The 22,693-nt window shown below is 35.1% G+C and overlaps 1 protein-coding gene across 2 annotated transcripts in view; it reads right to left on the bottom strand.

The window, feature by feature from the left end:
* AATF (apoptosis antagonizing transcription factor) overlaps window positions 1-22,693 on the bottom strand; it is an 88,474-nt gene that overhangs the window by 34,286 nt on the left and 31,495 nt on the right. For both annotated transcript variants that reach the window (XM_039885893.1, XM_039885894.1), the window contains exons 5-8: window positions 20,962-21,076; window positions 19,581-19,782; window positions 18,907-19,071; window positions 17,546-17,629 (exon numbers count right to left, since the gene is read on the bottom strand). In XM_039885893.1, the coding sequence (XP_039741827.1) occupies window positions 17,546-17,629; window positions 18,907-19,071; window positions 19,581-19,782; window positions 20,962-21,076 (566 nt within the window). The remainder of the gene's footprint in view (window positions 1-17,545; window positions 17,630-18,906; window positions 19,072-19,580; window positions 19,783-20,961; window positions 21,077-22,693) is intronic.

The raw sequence follows: 22,693 nt of genomic DNA, 5'->3' as shown, positions 1-22,693 counted from the left end.
TATTTATTTTGATTTGCTGCAGATAATGCCAAATAACTGTTAACAGCTCTACTGAGATATAATTCACTTACCATACAATTCACCCATTCAAAATTCATATAATTTTCATCACATTTAATTTTAGAACACTGTCATCCCACCTAAAAGAAACCCCATAACTATTAGCTTGTATCCCCAGGATACTCCAGACACATACCCCCATGGCCCTAAGCAACCACTAATCTTTTTGTCTTTATTATATGTCCATTCTAGACATTTCAGATAAATTGGATATAATATATGGCCTTTTATGACTGGCTTCTGTCACTTAACATGTTTTCAAGGTTCATCCATGTTGCAGCATACGTCAGTACTTCATTACTTTTTATGGCTGAATAATATTCCATTGTATGAATTATACCGTATTTTTTATTCATTGATCAGTTGAAGGACATATGAGTCGTTTTTACTTCATGGCTATTATGAATAATGCTGCTATAGGCATTCATTACAAATTCTCGTGTGAACATATTTTTCATTTCTCCTGGGTATATACCTAGGAGTGGAATAGCTCAGTCATATAGTTACTCTATATTTAAAATTTTGAGGAACTGCCTGACTGTTTTCCAAAGAAGCCGCACCAGTTTATATTCCCACCACTAGTGTTTGAGAGGTCCAATTTTTCTGCATCCTTGCCAGCACTGCTATTCTCTGACTTTTTGATTATAGCATCCTAAAGAGTATAAAGTATCTCACTGTGGTTTTGATTTGCATTTCTCTGAGGGCTAACGAGGCTGAGCATCTTCCTGTGCTTACTGCCCATGTGCGTACCTTCTTTAGAGAAATGTCTAATCAGTTAAATGTGTAAATGCTTTACACATTTTTTAACTAGGTTGTCTTTTTATTACTCAGTTGTAAGAGTACTTTATATATTCTAGATACCAGTACTTTAACAACTCCCATTCTGTGGGTTGTCTTTTCCCTTTCTTGATGGCATGATTTGCAGTAGAAGTTTTAAATTCTGATACAGCTCAATTTTTTTTCTTTTGTCATTTGTGCTTCTGGTATTCTATCTAAGAAACCACTGCCTCGACCAAGAACATAAAGATTTACTCCTGTTTATTCTAAAAGTTTTATAGTTTTAGCTCTTATATTTAGATCTATTATCCATTTTGAGTTAATTCTGTGTATGGTGTGAGGTACGAGTCCAACTTCATGCTTTTGCATGTGGATATTCAATTGCACCATTTGCTGAAAGACTATTTCTTCCCCCATTGAATTGTTTTGGCACCCTTGTCTAAGAGCCAAGTAATTTTTAAAGCATTTGGTTTTATGGCCACATTATTCCCTGGATTTCTGAATTTGTGACCCACAGTTATTGATTCTTACCTCTCAGGCTTCCATGATTCATAGCCACAGATGCTTGAAATGGAAAAAAGCTTGGGGCAATCCTCCATTTAACTTACTTAGACTTGCTGAGTCAGGATTTTTCAAACTCCCTCCCCAATACATAGCGAGCATGTGAAAGAAGTGCAATCAAATCCTCTCACATGTGTTTCTATCCCTCTGTCACTGAAAGATACAAAAAGCATACTCACAAGGCTTGGGTTTACTCTTTCCTCAGCTTCCTTTCTAGTTTCCACAAGAATTCTTAGTGAAAATGTATCTATTTCTGCTCTGCCTTCTGCTTTACCACCTCTTTTGTTTGTTCTCAGCTTTCCAGCCTTTCAAATTATCCCCAAAAGGAGTCATGTGCAATTTCTATACACTATATTTGAAATATACAAAAACTAAATCCACATAATTTCAAATAGCTAGGAAGGAATTACTGTACATGTCTTTAGTATAAAATTGTCACATAAATAACCCACTCCCCTAGGTAACTATTTTTTGTTTCCTTTCCACATTGCCCACTCACTCCTCAAACAATTCTATACCACTATAACATTTCTGTCTCCATTATTCTACTGAAATAACTCATGTCAAGAACTCGAGATCTTCATGTCTAATGGACATCTGTCATGACTCATCTTACTAGACTTCCTGAAGCAGCAAGTGACACTGGACATTCTCATTTTCCTAAAACATTCTTTTCTTGGAATCTTTGAGGCACCTCCCTTGTTTTAGTCCATATTCAGCCAGCTCTTCTACCCAAACATTAAATGCTAACATTCCTCAAGGCTCACTTCCAAGCTTTTTCTTCTCACTTCATATGCCTTCCCTATGAGGTTTATTCTACTCTCAAGGCTTCAATGACCTAAGAGTTATCCCTGGGATTTCTTTTCCCTTAAGCTCAATACCTAATCCATCTCCAAGCCTTATATATATAATCCACTAATTCATGAATCTGTCTACTCTATATCTTCACTGCCTATACCCTATTTAGTATAGACTATTACTTTCTTCATTAATTCAATATTTATTGAGCACTAGGAAAACAATGAAGAATAATAAAACTGGCATGGTCTCAACTGCATCAGTATAATTTCCTTACATTTGCTCTTGCCCCTTCTCCATTTTGCTCTCATTATAGTCAAAGTAATATTTTCAAAATTCAAATGTGTCCGAAGATAAAATTCTTATTGCAGTCTAAAGGCCCAACACAATCTGGCATCTATCTATCTCTCTGGCCTAGCCTTCTACCTCTATGCTCTGGTCCTACCAGCATTTTCTCTATACCTGAAATGCTCCCAGGCTTACTCCAACCATGGAGCCCTTTTTTGCACATGCACTGCCTGGAACATGCAATAACTATTTACCTGCTTACATCCCACCTCCTTCTCTACTCATTCATTAAATCTCAGCTTAGTCATCTCTTCCTCGGAGTAATCTTTCTTACATGTACTCCTCAACACAAATACTCATTATGTATTTGTTGTACTTAAATTTTATTAGTGAATCACTAAAATTAAAGCCTACTTCCTCCACTAGCCAACCATATGCTTCACAGAGAACAGAAGATATATATTTGACTGTGCTCATTCTCCCTGTACTGGCCTATTGAAGGAGCTCAATAAATATATACACAGATAGGGAAAAAAATTGTTTCTAGGAGAAAATATCAAATTTTTGTTTACTTTATCATACTCACGCACACTCCCTGTCAGTGTTTTAAACAAAAGAAATACTATATAAACCATGATTCTAATCCAGAGTACAACTATCTACCAAAGCAACTAAAGAACCTACTTGTTTTTGTCATTAAATTTTCAGCAATTCTTCTTCCCCAAACAATATTTTCTTTCTCACACATCTTAGACAGGGCCTAGAGAACAGGGTGGTTTAAGTGGGTGAGATTTACCTTTTTTTTCACCTATTCCATTATTTTTATTTAGGATAATACCTCCTTCTAAAACTCATAAAACACATTGCTCCTTTACATATGTTGTGTCTCCAGCAAACACAAATGCACACATACACATTCCCCATCTCTCCTTTTTTTAAATTAATTTTTTATGGTGACATTGGTTAACAAAATCCAGTAAGTTTCAGCTGTACACTTTAACAGTAAGGCATATATATAGTTACACTGTGTGTTTGTTCACCTCCATATTTAGATTTCTTTCTGTCACCACATATTTGACTCCTTTACCCCGTTTACCTCCCTCCTCCTCCTACCCTCTAGTAACCACTAGTCTATAGTCCATGTCCATGAGTCTCTGCTTGTTTGTCCTGTTCATTTGTTTACCCCTTTTTTAACCATCTCAAGAGTACACACATTTAAAAATAAATAAATAAAAATTTAATCCAAAAAAAATGAAAAGATCTTAAAACACTTCTCATTCTTTTACTGTTAAAATGATGTAGATCCATCCTCTCTCGGGTCTTATTTCACGAAGAAAAAAGTTGGCTCTTCTCAGGGAAAGGAGAGAGGAAACAAATCTTTTGTGTTTCCTCTAACCCCACTCCCATACCCTGACCCTTTCTGTAGTAGCTCTGAGTTGGTCCTTTTATTGCCAAAAAGGTGTCTTGACATTTTTGTAATAAAGATCTGAATTAATTCTAATACAGTGTTTTCTATTTAAATATCTTTTATCTGTGAAATAGATTTGTCGAATCTTAGTTGTAGGATTCCTTCTCCCATTTTCTAAGATCTAATGCTTCTAGAGATGAACTTTCAATTATATGAGTATGTGTGCTGCACGGTTCAACACAAGTATAAATATCTACTGAGTCAGTATAATGCCATACAAGCTTTCGAATCTGACATATCTGGGTTTTGAGTTCCAGCTATGCCCTTACTAGCTATGTGATTTCCGACAAGTTATTTTACCTCTGAGATTCAGTTTCCTCATCCATAAAGTGGTAATAATTGTACCTCACACAACTGATTTGAGACTTTAAAGGATGAAAAGAGAAAAGTATTTAGTAAAATGTCGATAAACAGAAATATTATGAACATCAGGTAATAATACTCACAGATAATCCCCAAACCCCATTTGGGACAAAAAAATTCAACATCTTCTATAGCTAAATCACCACAGCCACAAACAATGAACGAGTACAATAATTCAATTTTCCTTTCTACTGATTTTCAACAGTAGATAACAAATAAGATCTGAAACGAAGAAAAGCAGAATAGAAGAAAATGTAAAAAGCATAGGAAAGTCACATAAATAGTAAGTCAGTACTTGAAAAATATGCGATTATTTGCAGTATTTTCCCAAACCAGACCATGATAAATTGGAGCAAAAGTGATCTTTTCCATTATCGTGTATTCTATTTGAAGAACTAACTGCTATTCCCTTTCCATGACCTGGAACTACCCCCACCAACTGCTGATCACACAATTCCCTCTATCTAGAAGCCTTCCCCTTCAATCTCATCCTATCTAAAATCCTATCTATCCTTCTTTGAAGGCCTAGATCAAATGCCATCTCCTCCTCTATGCAGCCTTCTCTAATTCCTGTAAATTGTTATTAATTTTCCCTCTCAGGAATTCTTCAATACCCCCTCATCAAGCCTTCTAGTTGTTTATGATTATGTCATCTCTTTTGATTGGCTGTAAGCTTCTTGAGGGCAAGTAAAAGTGTGAATCAAATTGTCATACAAATTGTCACATAAAACTCTTCACACTGCCTTACACATGGTGATTATTCAATATTTGTAAAACGGAAGAATTAAGCAGCAACAAGCAGTCTTCTAGATCTTGGGATCAAGTAAAGCATTCAACTTTTGCAATGGCAAGGACAATATGTACAAGAAAAATATCATAGGGAACAATAAAGGTAAGTCAGGATGTGTGAATAAAATCCAAGCGCATCCTGATACTGAAGTTGCAAATAACCCACCTCTGGTTACTAAAATAAGAAAACGGATAGCTAGAGGCTACCACTGAAAAAGTCAGCCTAACTCTGCCTCACTGCCTTTGGTCTTTAAGGATTTGATTAGTTTTTCCACTGTCTGATTCAGCCTCTACTCCAGAGCTAGAGCTAAGGCCTATGATTTGGAAGGAATGATAAATTCATTCACTGAACAAAGTAACGCTGTTTTCTCAGAACAAGTTCTAAAATATTTCAAAGGCTATAATATTTTACTAGGTTTGGCCACTTGGGTTAAAATTTATTAGTCAAAACAGAAAACTTTCTCATCAGATCCCATATATTCTATTACACATGATATGTAGTATCTCCCAATGTCTAATTATAAACTAGAAGTGTAAGTAAATCACTCTCAGTATTAGGCCCTGATGTGTGAAGACAGAATTGGGCAATGAGAATACTAAGGAACTTTTTTTTTTGCCAATTTGCTTTTCCTTTCTTTTTCCTACAAATTAAAAGAATTTTACAAGGACTAAGTGCATTAAGCCATTCTTCCCAGTCCAAACTAAAAATAACAATGTACAGAAAATGCTTTTTCAGAATTTCAACAGTCTCCATTCCCAGTATTCTGCCCCCTAGTCACCAGACAGATGTTCTGGGGTTTTATCTTTTTTTTTTTTTCCTATCAATAATAAAGGTGAGGAGAAGGGTTATATATCCTTTGGGACACCAGCTCAATCTCTATTTCTGGGCACTCTTTGGCAATGTTTCTTTTAATGATGCTATACAATATATCATTTATATTAAAAGAATAAAGTCATTCAGAACTAGAGACGATTTTACTAAAAAGGATTCACAAGAAAGGAACCAAAAGGGTTATACTAACTTGTATTCTGTAATTATGTCCTTTAAGGATTAAAAGCCCAGCTGAAACATACCTCAACCTGTCTTTCTAGCATTCTCTCTCTAGCATTCAGACTCCAATAATTCTTCAGCCCCTCCAAAATCAATAACCCATTGATCATGCCACCTTTTCAGCATCACTACTCCTCTCCTCATGTGCTCGCTTCCCTCCTTACTCAGGTGGATTCGATCCCATAATCTGTCAGGATAATTACTCCTGGTATGCATCCTCAACTCTTTTGCATGCCTTCTATCATACAGATCCACAATCCCTTGGGGACTGATGTATCTTAGAATTTAGAATTTTTAAGATTTTAGAAAGATAATAGAGTACACATACCATAAATGCCCCAGCAGAGCCTGGAGCAGCCCCCCAAAGTCAAACACATTAAATTTTCTGCAACAAAACATATGACTATTCTCACTCAGTGGGATAAATAAAGCCTTATAGATTTGTACAGCTTCATGATCATTCAGATCAGATGCTGCCACCACAATGGTTTGCTGAACTTACCAAAACAAACACAACACTAAGTTTTCAGAACTTTTTAAATTTCAGAATTGCATATAAGAGATTACATACCTGTACTTTCTTGGCAAAACCCCAAACCATGTTAAATCTCAATACCTGCACCCACACAAGCTTAAATTGCTAAAGAAAAAGACAAGATCATGTGAATTGGTCTCTCTTTGAAATACCACTACCTTATGTGGGTCTTTACTGCTACCTAACAACTCCAGTACAGTTTCCTCATCCACTCATTCCCTTGGGTGACTTTGCCATACCTTCTCTTTTCTCCAACGTCCAGCCCCCGCCACACCTTCTCACTCTTGGCTTAATTCATAAATTAATAAAATAAAATAAAAGCACTCAGATGAGAACTTCCACATGTTCCCATTCCATATCTACTTGCAACTGTACCTATATACGCTGCCTTTTCTCCAATAACTATGGATGAACTCTCCATCAGACCTATTTGTACACTCAACAGCAATTCTCACCTCTTTCTTGAAACATCCATTTTCCCCTCTCTACTGGATCATTTCTATCAACATACAAACAGCATACCAAATACATCTCCAATCTAAAACAAAACAAAATTCTCCCAATCCTCCACTTCCCCTTCCAGCTGCTGCCATTTCTCTATTCCCTTTGAAGCAAACCTCCTGGAGAGTCTACACTCACTGTCTCCAGTTTTTCTACTTCCATTCTTTTTTGAATCTATTCCAAACCAGTTTTTGTCAAGGTCATCAATGACTTCTGTTGCTATAACAAATGGTCAATTCTTAGTCCTTATCTGACTTGATCTGTCTGCAATGTTCAACATAGTAGGTCATTCTCTTCTTTAAAAAAACACAACAAACTTTATTCAGATATAATTCAAATATCATACAATTCACAAATTTAAATTGTAAGAGTCAATGGTTTTGTAAATTCACAGAGTTGTGTGACCATCACTATCAGTTTGAGAATATTCTCATCACTCTCATAAGAAACTCATTATTCATTAGCTGTTACTCCCCATTTCACTTCCAACACCCCTAACCCCACTTCCTGTCTCTATAAATGTGCCTATTCTGGACATTTCATATAAACGGACTCATATAATATGTGGTCTTTTGTGAATAGCTTCTTTCACTTAGCACAATCTTTTCAAAGTTTATCCATGTTGTAGCAATTATGAGTACTTCATTCCTCTTTATGGCTGAATAATATTCTATTGTATGGATACCCCACATTTTGTTTATCCATTTATCAGCTGAGGGACATTTGGGTTATTTCATTTGTGGCTTATTATAAATAATGTTGCAAATATTCATGTACAAGTTTTTATGTGAACATACACTTTCATTTCTCTTGGGAATATACCTCAGAGTGGAATTGCTGGGTCATATGGTAACTCTGTTTTGAGAAACTGCCAAACTGTTTTCCACAGGGGCTATACCAATTTACATTCCCACCAACAATGTATGAGGGTTTCAAATTCTCCATACCCTCCCCAACACTTGTTATCATTTGTCTTTTTGATTATAGCTAGTGGAGAAAAGTGATATTCATTGCGGTTTTGATTTGCATTTCCCTAAAGGCTAATGATGTTGAGCATCTTTTCCTGTGTTTACTGGAAAATATATCTTTTGGAGAAATGTTTATTCAGATCCTTTGCCATTTTTTATTGGGTTATTTGTCTTTTATTATTGAGTTGTAAGAGTTCTTATATATTCCAAATACCAGTCTTTTATCAGATAGATGATTTGCAAATATTTTCTCCTATTTCGTGGGTCTTTTCACTTTCCTGATGGTACCATTTATAGCACAAGTTTTTGATTTCAGTGAAGTCTAAATTTATGTTTTTTCTTTTGTCACTTGTGCTTTTGTTGTCATACCTAAAAATCCACTCCTTAACCCAAGGTCATAAAGTTTTACTCTTATTTTTTCTTCTATAAGTTTCATAGTTTAGCTCTTATATTTAGGTACATGATCCATTCCAATTTTTGTGTAGGTATGAGAGAGGGCTCTAACTTCATTGTTTTGCATGTGGATATCCAGTTGTCCTAGCACTGTTTGTTGAAAAGACTGTTCTTTCCCCCATTGAACTGTCTTGGCACCCCTGTCGAAAATCAACTGACCATAAATGTAAGGGTTTATTCTGGACTCTCCATTGTATTCCATTGATCTATATGCCTAAGCTTATACCAGTACCACAACATCTTGATTATTAGTAGCTTTGTAGTAAGTTTTGAAATTAGGAAGTATGAATTCTCCAACATTGTTCTTTACAAGACTGTTTTAGCTATTTTGGGTCTCTTGCATTGACATATGAATTTTAGGATTAGCTTGTCAATTTCTGCGAAAAGGTGGCTGGGATTCTGATAGAGATATGTTGAATCTGTAGATCAATTTGGGGAGTATTGACATCTTAATAATATTAAGTCTTTTAATCCATGAACATGAGATGGTTTTCCATTTATTTAGGTCTTTTTAAATTTCTTTCAGCAGTGTTTAACATAGTTTTCAGCATACAAGTCTCTCGGCTTCTTGGTTAAATTTATTCTCGGGTTTTTTATTCTTTTGGATGCTATTATAAATGGAATAGTTTTCTTAATTCTCTTTTCAGATTGCTTGGTACTTGTGTATAGAAATACAACTAATTTTTGTATGTTCATCTTGTATCCTGCAACTCTGTTGAATTCATTTAGTAGATCTAGTAGTTTTTTGGTTGCTTCTTTGAGATTTCTATTCATAGGATTATGCCATCTGTAAAATAAGAGTTTTACATCTTCTTTTCCAATTGGATGCCTTTTATTCCTCTTGTCTAACTATCCTGGTTAGAATCTCCAATACAATAGTGAATATTAGTGGCAAGAGCGGATATCCTCGTCTTGTTCCTAATCTTAGGGGAAAGCATTCAGTCTTTCACCACTGAGTACGATATTACTTGCGGGTTTTTGATGATGTTCTTTATTAAATTAGGAAGTTCCCACTATCTCTAGTTTGTTGAGTGTTTTTATCATGAAAAGATATCAAATGTTTTTTTCTGCATCTATTGGGCTGATCATGTGGTTTCTGTCCTTATTCTATTGATAAGGTATATTATATTGATTTTTTTATGTTTAATATTCATATTTCTGGGCTAAATCCCATTTGGTCATGGTATATAACCTTTTTCGTGTGTTGCTGGATTGAGTTTCTAGTACTTTGACTTCTGCATCTATATTCATAAGAGATATTGGTCTGTCATTCTTTCCTTGTGATGTTTTTGCCTGGTTTAGTATCAGAATGATACTGGATTCCCGACTTGAAACACTTATACATGGAACCCATGAAATAACTCTTCCTTTATTCTCTCCTACCTCACTGGTTGTTCCTTCTAAATGACCTTTGCTGGTTCCTCATTTCCCCAACCTCTAAATGTTTGAATGTCCCAGGATTTGAGCTTTGAATAGCTTTTCTTCTCCAACTTTCATTCCCTAGGTGATCTAATTCAGCCTCATGGTATTAAATAAAACGTATATGCTGATGGCTCTCAGATTCGTATCTTCAGCCCAGATCTTCCCATGAACTCCAAAATTATATAACTACCTCTCCAACAACTCCATATGTTTCAGAGGTATCCTAAACTTAATATAACAATTCGGAATCAAAATAATTAAAGTCAACACAGGTCCATGGAGGGCGGGGGGCGCCTTAATATAACCAAAATTGAGTTCTAGATTTCTCCTCCAAACTAGCTTTTCTCACTGCTTTTCCCCATCTCAGTAAATTGCAATTTTATCCTTTCAATTGCTCAGAACAAAAACCTGTACTCTCCTCTTGCCATAATATACAATTCATTAGCAAATCCTGTCAGTCCAACTTTCAACATAAATTTAGACTCCAACCACTTTTCAACTCTCCCTCCAAAACCAGGCTAGTCCTAGCTACCACCATCTCTTGCTTGGATTATCACTAGTTTTATAACTATTTCCTGTTTGCCACCTTGCTGCCTCATAGTTTATTCTCAACACAGCCATCAGAGTGATTCTTTTAAAATATTACCAATCATATCACTCCTTTCTTCAAAACCCTCTGGTGGTTTCCCAACTCAGTCACAGTAAAAGCCAAAGTCTTACAGTGGCCTACAGGGTCTTTCAGGACCTGACCTCCCATTACCTCTTTGGCTGCCTCTCCTATCACTTTTTCTTGCCTACTCCACCACAGTGACACTGGCCTCCTTGATTTCCCTAAAACGTGCTAGCCTCTGCTGTGCCTCGGAGCCTTTGCACTTGCCATTCCCAACATTCTTCCCCTAAATATCTGCATGGCTCTGTTGTTCACTTTCTTCAGGTCTCTGCTCAAATATTACTTCATCCCCTGAACATCCTATATAAAAATAGTATGCTTACCCATACCCAGTTTTATCATTTTCTACTGCAGTATCACATTATATTTCACTACTTATCCTATCTCTAAGTTAGAATTAAAGCTCATGAGGACACAGGACTTTTCTCTCTTCTAGCTCCTTAGAGCTCCAATAGAACTTTCTGTGATGATGGAAATGTTCTATATTTTTACTGTCCATACAGTGGTCACTAGTACATGTGGCTACTTGGTACTTGAAATGTGGCCAATATGACTAAAGAACTGAATTTTTAGCTTTATTCTATTTTAACTAATTTAAATTTAAATAGCTAGTGGCTACTGCATTAAACAGCATAGCCTAGAACAGTACACTCAATATATATTTAGAGGGAACCGAAATAATTGTTGAATGAATGAATGAAAGAAAGAAAAAAAATCTAAAAGCTTTTCTTCTTCTCAACTTTATGAGAAAATTTCAGAAATACACAAAAGTGAGCCATAGCAAGTGAACCCTCAAATATCGTCATTAACCTGAAGGCTTTTCTAACCTAAAATAAGTATCAGTGAATAATAGCATCTCAATCTGGCTTCTAACAATGACTATATACTTGGAAAATAGGGAATTTATATTATCCAGAGCTTATATCTAATAATGTCTCTTAGGATCTTTTACAGGTTATGGAGAAATGACCTTAGGAATTAGATCAGGTATATGTTAAGGAAAAAAACTGTATGCTAATAAATGCCTGAGGCACATTTGTGATAAGACAACACTAGAGAACTACATGTATGTTTTAATATTGAAGACCTGACTCTCACCATTTATTTTTCCACTTAAATTTTAATAAAGTCATACTCTTAAAGAGGAGCTATATGACAATACAAAATTGCAGAGAACCTTACAAATTCCTTGGGCAGTGATTTTTGTCTTATCAGTCTTTTATATAAGCCTAGCATGTGGCATAATAAATGTTAACTTTATGAAGTTCATAATTGCACAAAAAGTGATACAAGTGAATTGTCAGAGTATAAATAGGCACACTGGATCACCAGTTTCCTAAACAGATATTAATCTGAAAAGGAAACTCTCACATGGATTTTTAAATGTGTCAGATGAAAAGGCAAAATATGCTGGGAAGAAAATCATACTAGGAACAAGAACACTTAGGTTTCAAGGTCCTAACTCACTAAGTGAGATGATCCTATACTAGTCATTTACTTCTGCTGTTTAATGCTTCGGTTTGAAAAAAAACTGTTTGGACTTGATGATCTTCAAAGATGCTATCCAACTTTAAAGCAATTATGTTCTAGTCTAGATCAACAATACACATATATTTTTAAAAGATGTTTATTAACTTCCCCTTTCTATAATAAAACATCATCCCTATAAATTATTTTAAAGGAGCTATACATTAAATGTGAGTGATTTAATAAGAAGACATCATGCCTACTTTAGTGAATAGGTAGTACTCCCCATGTCTTGAGGAGTGCCAAATTCTCCACTTGGGGCAAGTAAAATACTGCTGGAATCCTGTGTTTAACTTACACTCAGCCAGCTGACATTGTGCTTATTAGTACAGAAAAGGCAATTCTGTTCACATATTTGCCTAGTAAATTCCCATGGTACTACCTGTGTTTGAAAAGTTTCTTCAATACTTGTAAGCCAATTCTTTTCTCTTTCCTCGCTGACTCCTAAAATGTACCATTTTAGGCTTTGTTCTGAGGTTTTATCTTTGTTTAAACGAAGTAGTAGTACTGAAGTCACGCTCTGATGTTTTTTAAAGCAAGGAAACTGAAAGAAATGAGGGCCAGTCGTGTGTACCTTCCCTTGACACTGCTGTTTGATGAAATTTCTGGACCTTGCATTTAAAATGTGGCTTTTGGTCTCCTATTCTGTGCAGCCTCCACAATAGTGAGCAATCAAATGTCAATATTGATTACGTATTCGGATCTAAATACTGACAGACAATGGCAGCACAGAAACCAGAGTGTATCGCTAATAAAATTCTTATATGTGATATACAAAATAATTTTATAATTATTAAAACTGGGGTTTAACTGGACATTGGTATTTGGTTTGGGGTTTGGTTTTTTTTCTAACACCTTTACTATACCTCAAGAACCTAACTGATTTTCTCCTATGTCTTTAAGCATAATTTCAATTTTCAAATTTATGTAGTTAATATGTATGCCCTCATAAAGGTCTATGTGTAATAAGTTTTATCAAACTTTTAAGAAACACTATTCACATTTCAAATGATAGCAACATTTTAGAGTAAAGCTAAAAATGAAATACTACCCTGAACAGAAGGTATCTGTTTTCCAACAACTACTTAAAAGGAACAGGTTCAAATCAAACTTTATCAACTGTCCATATTATACACTTACCAACTTAATTAAGGTAAACCATTTTATCAGAAGGCTTGTCTCTTCTCTATTTCTTAACATTATCAACTTTTAATAGTTCATCGAATTAGTAATTACTTGTTTATAGCATTATCAAGTGTCTCGGATACAAAAGTCCAGCATGTGGCAAGGTCAGTTGTAGACATGTCCTGATGGCAAATGAAAGGAGAAATTTAACCCATCAAAGTGGTCGTCAAAAGAGCAAAACTTATTATGCCTTTCTCTAGACACTCCTGGTTAAATTCGAAGTGACAAGACAAACCAGATCAAAACTAAACACAGCTAGAAGCGACATACAAAATCCTAATGAACCCTTAGAAATCCAGGTATCGATCAGTCAATACCTAAGCTCAATTAGTCCTTTCAGAACAAAATACTTCATGAGGTGACAAGAAACTAGTTTGAGGTCTGGGAGATGAGAAGAATAAAACCAAGTCACTTTCTATAGGTTATTGTTAAGTGCAGTCATAACTCAGTATGGAGATCTTGTGAGGATTAAATAAAGATGTATGTCAAGTACCTGTCTAATTATTACTAGCTGGCACACAACTAGTTCTCAGTAAATGTTAGTCCTTCTTCAATTTTTTAACAAATTAGGTTTATCAAGTCAAAGATCAAATGATGGTATAAAAAAAAACAAATCAAAACAATGAAAAAAATCTTAAATGGTAATACAGACAACACATCTTATAAGAAATTAATGTTAAAAAGTATCAAATAGAATCATGAAAATGAAAAACAGATACTGAAAACATTTCTGAATGGCTCATCCTTCATGGTCACTTACAACCTTCACTTTTGTGAAATCGTCTTTAGGGATGAGCTTTGACAAGAAATAGGCCAAATGCAAACTAATTCCATTTGGAAGTAACTCTGCAATGCCTGAAGCAGGTGAACAGTTTCTCTCATAAAATCTTTACCACTGGGTATACTTCAAGCTTTTGGCAATTCTGGTTTCCCAAACAAACCAGTAACACAACGATAAAGCTAATTTTTTCATTAGAATTGTTAAGAAGCAGAGTACAATAAATCATTTGCCTTGTAAGGAAAAAAAAATTACTTTCTAACACACATAATATTTCTCCCAATGTATTTATTTACAAACTGAAAACTGTAATACTATAGTGAAGTCTTTTTATGGCTTAAGAATGAGATATTTAAAAAAATAAAGGTATGGAAAGAATAGGACTTGGTCTAAGAAGTCTTGAGATCAAGTACTGGAGTTGCCATTTACTATATAACTTTCAGAAAGTTACTTAACTTCTTAGGGAATCAGTTTCTTGTAAGGTTCTTTTCAGCTCAAAAATGATATGATTACTTATGATATCTGATACTCTTCAGGGCCTCTCTCTGTATGTATATGTGTATTAAATAATACAATTTTTTTTAAGTTGTAATAACTTAAGGCCCATTATGAAACAGAGAGAGAGAGGGAGAGAGAAAGAGAGAAAGAGAGTGTGTGTGTGTGTGTTTTGGGTGTTCTAACCCCCCGAGCATTATTCTCAGTATTTAGGGCATTTACACAGCCTCGTGACACCTGAATTAACCAAGTAAGCCTTTAAACCCCTACAATGAAACATTAAAATTCAATGTGGTTATAATCTCTCCCTTACAAAACATGGACCCAAAGAGTCTGGCTTCAAGTATGGTTTTTTAAAAAAGGTAAAATGTATTATATTCGCAACCCAGCTGTTTCATATGACCATATTAAAAAAATGAAAATTCAGGAAGCCATTGTAATACATTGTACCACTTCTGAATGCAACACTTAGCTCAGACTTACTACCCTGACAAATGAATGAAAGCACTTTATGAAGCCAATTTAATTGGGAGGTGACAGAAAACATACAGCCATTTTCTTTAGCCTTATCATTGAATTGGCTTCAGCGCCAATCTCTGGCAAATCCCACTCAACAGAAGAAATTAACCAGGTCAGCAGAACAGGTGCTATGTTGTGTCTGTCAAGGGCCTGGCATCACCACAATTACTTGCACACAATGAAGCAGTAATCTTTACAGATCATCTCTCCCAAGAAGCATATTGGGGAGGGGAAGAAAACTTAAGGAGGGGGGAAAGTGGGAAGAAGAGGAACAGGAGGCAAAGAGAAAAGGCAAGAAAAGAAAATAAATGTGCAGCTGCCTTGCGGCTCAGCAGATGTCGGGATGTGATGTACGAGGCTAGGATAAGCTGTTGTAGCCTGCTGCCAAAGAGTGGTAAGTGATTAAAGCCCGCACAGTTCTAAGCACCATATTTAGAATCTGCGGGGTTTCAAGACTTGCACCCATTCCTTGCTGTGCTGCCAGATGTTGGCAACTGGTCCAGTTCCTACTGACTGTGCATGGATGGCAGCAGTTGGTACAGCAGCAAAGCAATCTGGAATGCTTCCGGAGATGCTGTACATTAACAAGTGTCACCCATCATTCACCTTTACAGAAGGCTGAAACAACTCCAATTTGCTGCCACTTCTCTCTTGGGAAACGGCCAAGATAAAGTTGCGCCTGGCAGCCCCATTTGTTTCACTCAGGTGTTTCAGCTGCCTTGCTGACCTCTATTAGTTTAAGTTTTAATTTAGATTAACCCCAGCACCCCAATTAACCAGCAAGGGGAAAAGCTAAGATGTGACTAGTCATAACTCTGAAATCAGAATTTATCGAAGTTAAAATTATTAATTGGAATGAAGGGCCAATCAAGTAATGCTATTTCTTTTTAAATCGACCTCCAGGTTAAAAAAAAAAATCTTTCAAGACTAAGGATTGCCAGTAGAAGCAACTTCTCCCCAGTAATTTCAGTTTATTTTATTAAGCCTATTTAATTTATGATACACTTTCCAACGAACAATGTACACTTCAATTAATGAAGACTGGAACATTTTTGATTGTCTCCCATGATCTCACACAATTATACAGCATTAATATCCTATATCAGGTACTTCCTTAGACATTCTAGAACAAAATAGAGTTCCCTACTCTTCTGACAAATGGATATAATAAGAGAAGAAAAGGAAAAAAGAATCAAGGCCTCTGACTAGGAACACCTGAGGCCCCACCAATCCTCTTTCCTATACCCTCTCATCATTACTTTTAAGACTTACTATGGCAATAATTTTATTGAACATCACAGAGTGAATAGAAAGATTAACAGAAAGTTTTTTTCTTTTTTTAGGGCAAAACCAGAGGTATCCATAATATAGAATTACTTGTGCTATTGCTTCACAGTATAATTTTCCTAAGTTTCTTCCTTCATATTCCATATACATAGTACAACCATCATGGCTAAACCTTCAACAAGCTGTTGCAAAAGTTTACATGCTAAAAATTCAGCAGAGAAAAAAAATTATCTTGATAACTGTTCAACAAAAACTGGTATATCACTGCCTAACAACATCCTCAATTCCCTAGAGCTAGAAAGGGTACATCCCAAAGCACAATTCATTAAGAAGTAGGACTTATCAAGAGACTCAGGATTATAGGAAATAATTTTAGTTCTTTAGAATAACTCAAATGTTTAGTCTACTTTAATAGTCACCAACATCATTAAAAAGAGCAGCATGCCAAAAGATAATAATGTTAGGGAAAGAACTGAAGGATATTTGTAAAGAGATGGTACTGAGAACGAAACCGTATTTCAACTTCTACCAATTATTTGTCTTCAACAAGCAACAATTGCACACAAACTCAATACATATTTAACTGATTTGAACAGGCAAAAATAAATAAATAAAGACAATATATTAACAGGTAATAGAACCAGTAGTGAAATTCAAGAACTCTAGGATCCCAGCCCTTTAGCTCCATACCCTGATATAAAAGTAATAGGAAAAAACCAAATAATAAAAAAAATCTCCCATTACCATTATCAAAAACAGCAAAGAAAGAATAATCCACCTGACTCAAAGAAGTTGAAACTGTTATACAGATAATTTACACTCTGCAATAACAAAGTAGCTGTAGCTGTTTCCATTTCAAAAGGAAAAATATAAGACAGGAGAAAACCAACAGATCTAGAACTGCACAGTAAGTCAGTTCAGAACAAAGGAGTTTTAACTTCCTGTCTGACTCTATCCTTCCAAAGTAAGCTACCTTTTGGTCAGAGAATTCTATCAGCTGTTTTAAAATGCCAAAACCAGATTTGTAACAAAAGAGTATAAAAATCATACCTGGTGGTAAAAGTCATCATCATCAAAGATTTCTTCATCCAAGTCCTTGAGGTGGGCGTTGGCAGGGGCTTCAGGAAGGATCTCCTATATCAATAAGAAAGGAAAGAGTGAATACCATTGAGGTTATCAAAGTAACACAGCTACTATGAATGATGTGTACTATAGTCAAAGCACTGTTTTCCTTAAGATATAAAGACCTCTTAAAATTAAAGAACAAAAACAATCCAACTGAAAAATGGGCAAAAACATTAATCGGCACTTGACAAAGAACCACAAATAGTTAAGAATCATTTGAAAATATGTTTAACCTCACTCTAAATACATGCAAATTAATGAGAAGACACCATTTTTCACCTCTAAAATTGGCAACACTCAATATTGGAAAACACAGCTGGTGGGACTGAAAATTAACGCAGCCTTTTTGGAGGCAATTTGGAAACATCCATCAGGATTTAAAATGTATATTCTCTTTAACATTTCCACTTCAAGAAACCTATCCATATGCTCACACAAATACAAAAATATATATGCTCAGGAATATTTACTGTAGCACTGTCTCTAAAACTGGAGACAACAAAAATATCCATTGTTTGAATAAATTATAGTACAATGGAATACCCTTAGCCATGAGGAAAAATGAGGTAGATCTCTATGTAATGATATGGAGAATTGTCTAGGATATACTAAATTTAAAAAGCTGTAACACTTTATATATTTATATACACATATGTATCCATATCATTTAAAAGAAAAGGCAATCATATTTATTACATATTTTATATATATATATATATATATATATATATATATATGAATAGCAAATACCTAAAAGCTTGTTACAACTATGAAAATTTGTTAAATCTCAGGAGTGAAATTTATAGACTGGGGGAATTTTACTTTTCATTTAAAATTCTTCTGAACTTAAAAGAATTATCAAGCACGTATTTCCACTATAAATAAAAGTTTCCTTTAAACAAAAGAACCTGACTAGTCTAATTTTGGATTCTTTTCCCAGGTATCTAAATGTCCAACATAAAGCCTAAAGAACACACTTGCTTCAATACTGACATTCCTCATGAAGCAGCTTTAAAACTGAATTTTAAAAATTGGATTATAAATGCTTCCATTATTACTAGACTCATATCAAACTCAAAATTAACACATAAGTATTTAATAATAGCTCTTTTTTTTTTAACTTTGTCCTCCCACATACTGTTTCTCAACAACCTAGTAATGTCTTTTCTCTTTCTTTCACTAACTTCTTATACCAAAGGTAATACCTATAAGTAGGTGATCAGATTTTCAGTTAATTAGCCTTATAGAAACTGCTCCCCATAATCATCATGCATCACAGTTCTTACCGGCTGTCCTGGCAAACTTTCTGGGACAGGCGGCGCTACTGGTTCAGGTTTGCCAAGAATTCGGTATATAGAGCGCTTGGTCTGTGTCCTTCGAAGTAATCTTTCTTTATCCATCAGAATATGATCGATCTGTGTCAAGATTGAGCGTTCAAAGGCACCAAAACCCTGCAACAACATTAACCAATGTCAGATAACGCAGAAAGTCTGTGCTGAAGACAGCTACATTGGTTTCTCTATCTTTCTGTGTCAGAAAGAAACAGACAACCCCTCTTTCAGGAGAGACTTTCTGTTAAAGACTGAGTTTGTGAATGGCTGTAATTGTTCTCAGAGGAAAAAAATAATTAAGTCTTAAGTAGGTCATATTGTTTTCCTATATCCAGAGCTTAACTTCTGCTCTTAATAACTTTAAATTCTATTTCTTCATTTTGTATTTCCAACATTTGAACGCTCACAAGGCCACAATTTCTAGAATAAAATATTCTTTTCAATAAAGTTAAAATCCCAAATCTGACAGGTATAAACAGATTTGGGAGTTCGGTAAGTTTTTCTAGAGAAATGACTGATTACTATCACATGACATCAATCATATAAATGAACTGTAGTTCCAATTCCTTAAAATCACTGCAGGTTGCCATAGCCTATGTTACACACATGTGCGTCCAACAAACACTTGCCTTCCCAAGTTTTCCAGAAGCCAGCTTCGTTTTATCATGCCACTTCTGAAGTATGCGGTTCCTATAGACTGTAAAGTCAGCAAAGCGCTTTGCCATGAAGCTGGGATAGTCATCCATCTCCAGCTTCCTCTTTGGTGGGGCCTTTCTCTGCTTCTTCTTCTCTTCTACTAGCTCTTCATCTTCACTGGAAATCTCTTCCTCACTAGAAAACCAATAAGAACATTAAGTCCAATGTAAATAAACATTATCCAAATAAAAAGCTAGGCTCACATTAAGTCAAGAATATTTAGGCCTTCCCTATTCAGTCTACATTTTAAATAGCACCATAGATGCGTGGATGGCTTTTTTTCATTTAAAAAGAGTGTTCATGAGATCAATCAAAAACTCATGTAACTTTTCAAATAAATATAAAAATAACGGATTTCAAAATATTTTTTAAAGGTAAGCAAACCATAAAAATAAATGAGATTATAAAAACATTATGAGAAATACGAACAAGGCCTATATTGGTTACGAGAGAGAATCTTTAAAAATTAAACATATACTCATACTTTTAAGACTTTAATCCCCAAATCAATATGGGAAATGTCTTCCTGTAATCAATTGTTCAAGAAGAGGAATAATATTAGTTGAACCAAATGAAGAGAAGCTGAATATAAAGAAAATTCAAAGGGGGTAGGCAACAAAATCAGCATTAAACCACAATACTATATGCAACTGCCATGAGAAAGTAATACAACCTCCAACTATATAGCCAACTGCACTCACTGGATTACTGACTCCAACACATAGTAGTTGCTCAATAAATTTCAGTTTATTTTTTATCCCTCCAACTAATTCAATACAAAAGAATAAAATAAAGGATAAGACCAAAGGAAAACAATAAGCAGGTACCATATACAGCAGGCTCAAAAGGGGTGGGAATCTTTCATCAAATGCAATAATTTCAGTAAAAAAAAAAAAGTTTATTCTGCTGTCTTTCAAAATATTCTACCCTTTAAAATAACTACTTCTTCCTTCACTGTAAAGTAGTTGGTTGTGACCACAGATTCCATGGTATGAACACAAAGTGCTTCATAAACATTAATTAAGCATTAATATTAAAATGTGCTTTTATCTACTCATTTCAATAGCTCTTAAGAGAAGGCAAGTCTTTTGCTGAAGCCACAAAGAGAATTAGGCACAACTAATTATAAATACCCAAAACCTAATTCCCAATTTTTGTGCCATCCTAGCTACCAGTTAATATAAGCAACTCTTTCTATTTTATTAACATTAAGTTTGATATCGACCTGGAAAAGTTTGAGCATTCTTTTTCATGATAGTACACTATTCAGATGAAAAGAAAATAAGCAACTCTATAGTTGCATTTTCTCCTTACCTATCTGGTTTGGGCTTTGTTCCACCTACTAGATATCTAGTGTCTGGGTACTGGAAAAGCAGCTCTTCCTGAAGATCTACCAATGACCTCAACAATGCTTTAAGTGCCTTGTGACCTGGGAAATAAAGCATAAAAAAAGAACAATTAATTACCTACAATTGTCGAAAGTAAGAGATATCTGTAATTCATGGCTCCAGAGAAGTTCTGGCTGGGGGGCAGGAGGAGGCACAGGGTATCCAGGGACTAAGAACTCTCTGAAATACAGAATTCCCAAAAGGAAATAATAACAGTGCCTACCTCACAGGGTTGTTACGAGGAATAAGCAAGGTAACATGTGTAAGGTGCTTAGAAAAGTGTCTGCGATAAATTGTGATTTCTCATATGTAAGACTGACAAATTCCTCCTTCCCTCCCTGTCATCATAACTAATCGTGTTTTTTTCTTTTGATATTAGTTTCTACAAGTTACCCACTGACCTCCTGGATTATCCCTCTATCAGTCAACTCTTTAAGCAATTCTTCCTATTTTCCTAAAGAGTAAATTTAGTCCCAGGATCCCTACCACCACCACTATCCTCCCTCAGGAGATCTCTCTTGCCTCTGGTTTGAGCTGCCACATCAGTCATTCAATCTCTCCACACATATCCTTATGGAAAGTTCTTATTCATGTATGAAAACCAAATTAATGACTTATTATTTACAGTAGTGTATTGTGTATTAAAAAGCTGCACATCAAGAATATGTTCTCACCTGGCTTTCCTCATAGCCAACAGAATGTATTTGTAATAAAGTTGGTCAGGATTAAGTGTATATAGCCTGTGGCTAAGAACTTTCAGAATAAAAACTAGCCCTCTGAGAACTTAACTCTTGCCTTCTTTATCAGCCTACTCCTACTAAAAGCGGCTAACTAGACTCTGATCATCACTTTTATGTATTGACAGCACTCAGATGTCCCTCCTATAATCAAACTTTCACATTTCTAGCAACTCCAAGAAAAATCTTCACACAAATGCTCCATCACTCCTTCAAATATATCATGTCAGTAGGGATGTAATGTACACAGCACAAGGAATATAATCAATAATATTGTGATAGCATTGTATGGTATCAGACGGTTGCTGGACTTACAGTGATAACTTCTTTAGGTATATAAATGTTGAATAACTATGATGTACACCTAAAACTAATACAATGTTGTATGTTAGTTAGATTTTAATAAAAATCTTTTAAAAAAATAATAAAGTTCCTACAAAAAAAAATGACCCCCTAAGTGACATCAATAAAGACCATAGGCAGCCTCCCAGAACTCAATAACAACTTGATCAACCTGCTCAAGTCCGGGGAGGCCCAGTCTCTTGCAGTTTATTTGTTCTAAGGAAAGGGGCCTAGAAGACTCACAGTTGGTTTTCTCTGGCTCTAAAATCGCTGATCAATAAAATTTCCAGACCAAAACCAAAACACAAAACACAACAACAAATATACCATGCAGCAACATGAACCTTTTTCTTCCTACTTAATATTTCTCCTCTGATTTTCTCTTCTCTATTTGATGTGTTTTCATAGGAAATCATGGATGTTGTGGTGCCCTTATTCTATATTTTTAATCAGTTGCTAAATTCTATACTTTCCATTCTTATTATCACTAACAGTTGTCCATTTATCTCTGGCCATGCTTCTATCACTCCTTCCCTCTTTCCTTTAAATAACTATAATCTTCTCACAAGCGACCCTACT

The sequence above is a fragment of the Pteropus medius genome, unplaced genomic scaffold (assembly GCF_902729225.1).
Source record: "Pteropus medius unplaced genomic scaffold, Ma_sr-lr_union100, whole genome shotgun sequence".
NCBI lineage: Eukaryota > Metazoa > Chordata > Mammalia > Chiroptera > Pteropodidae > Pteropus > Pteropus medius.
The sequence above is the reverse complement of the archived record's forward strand: the minus strand, read 5'-3'. Positions and strand labels throughout refer to the sequence as shown.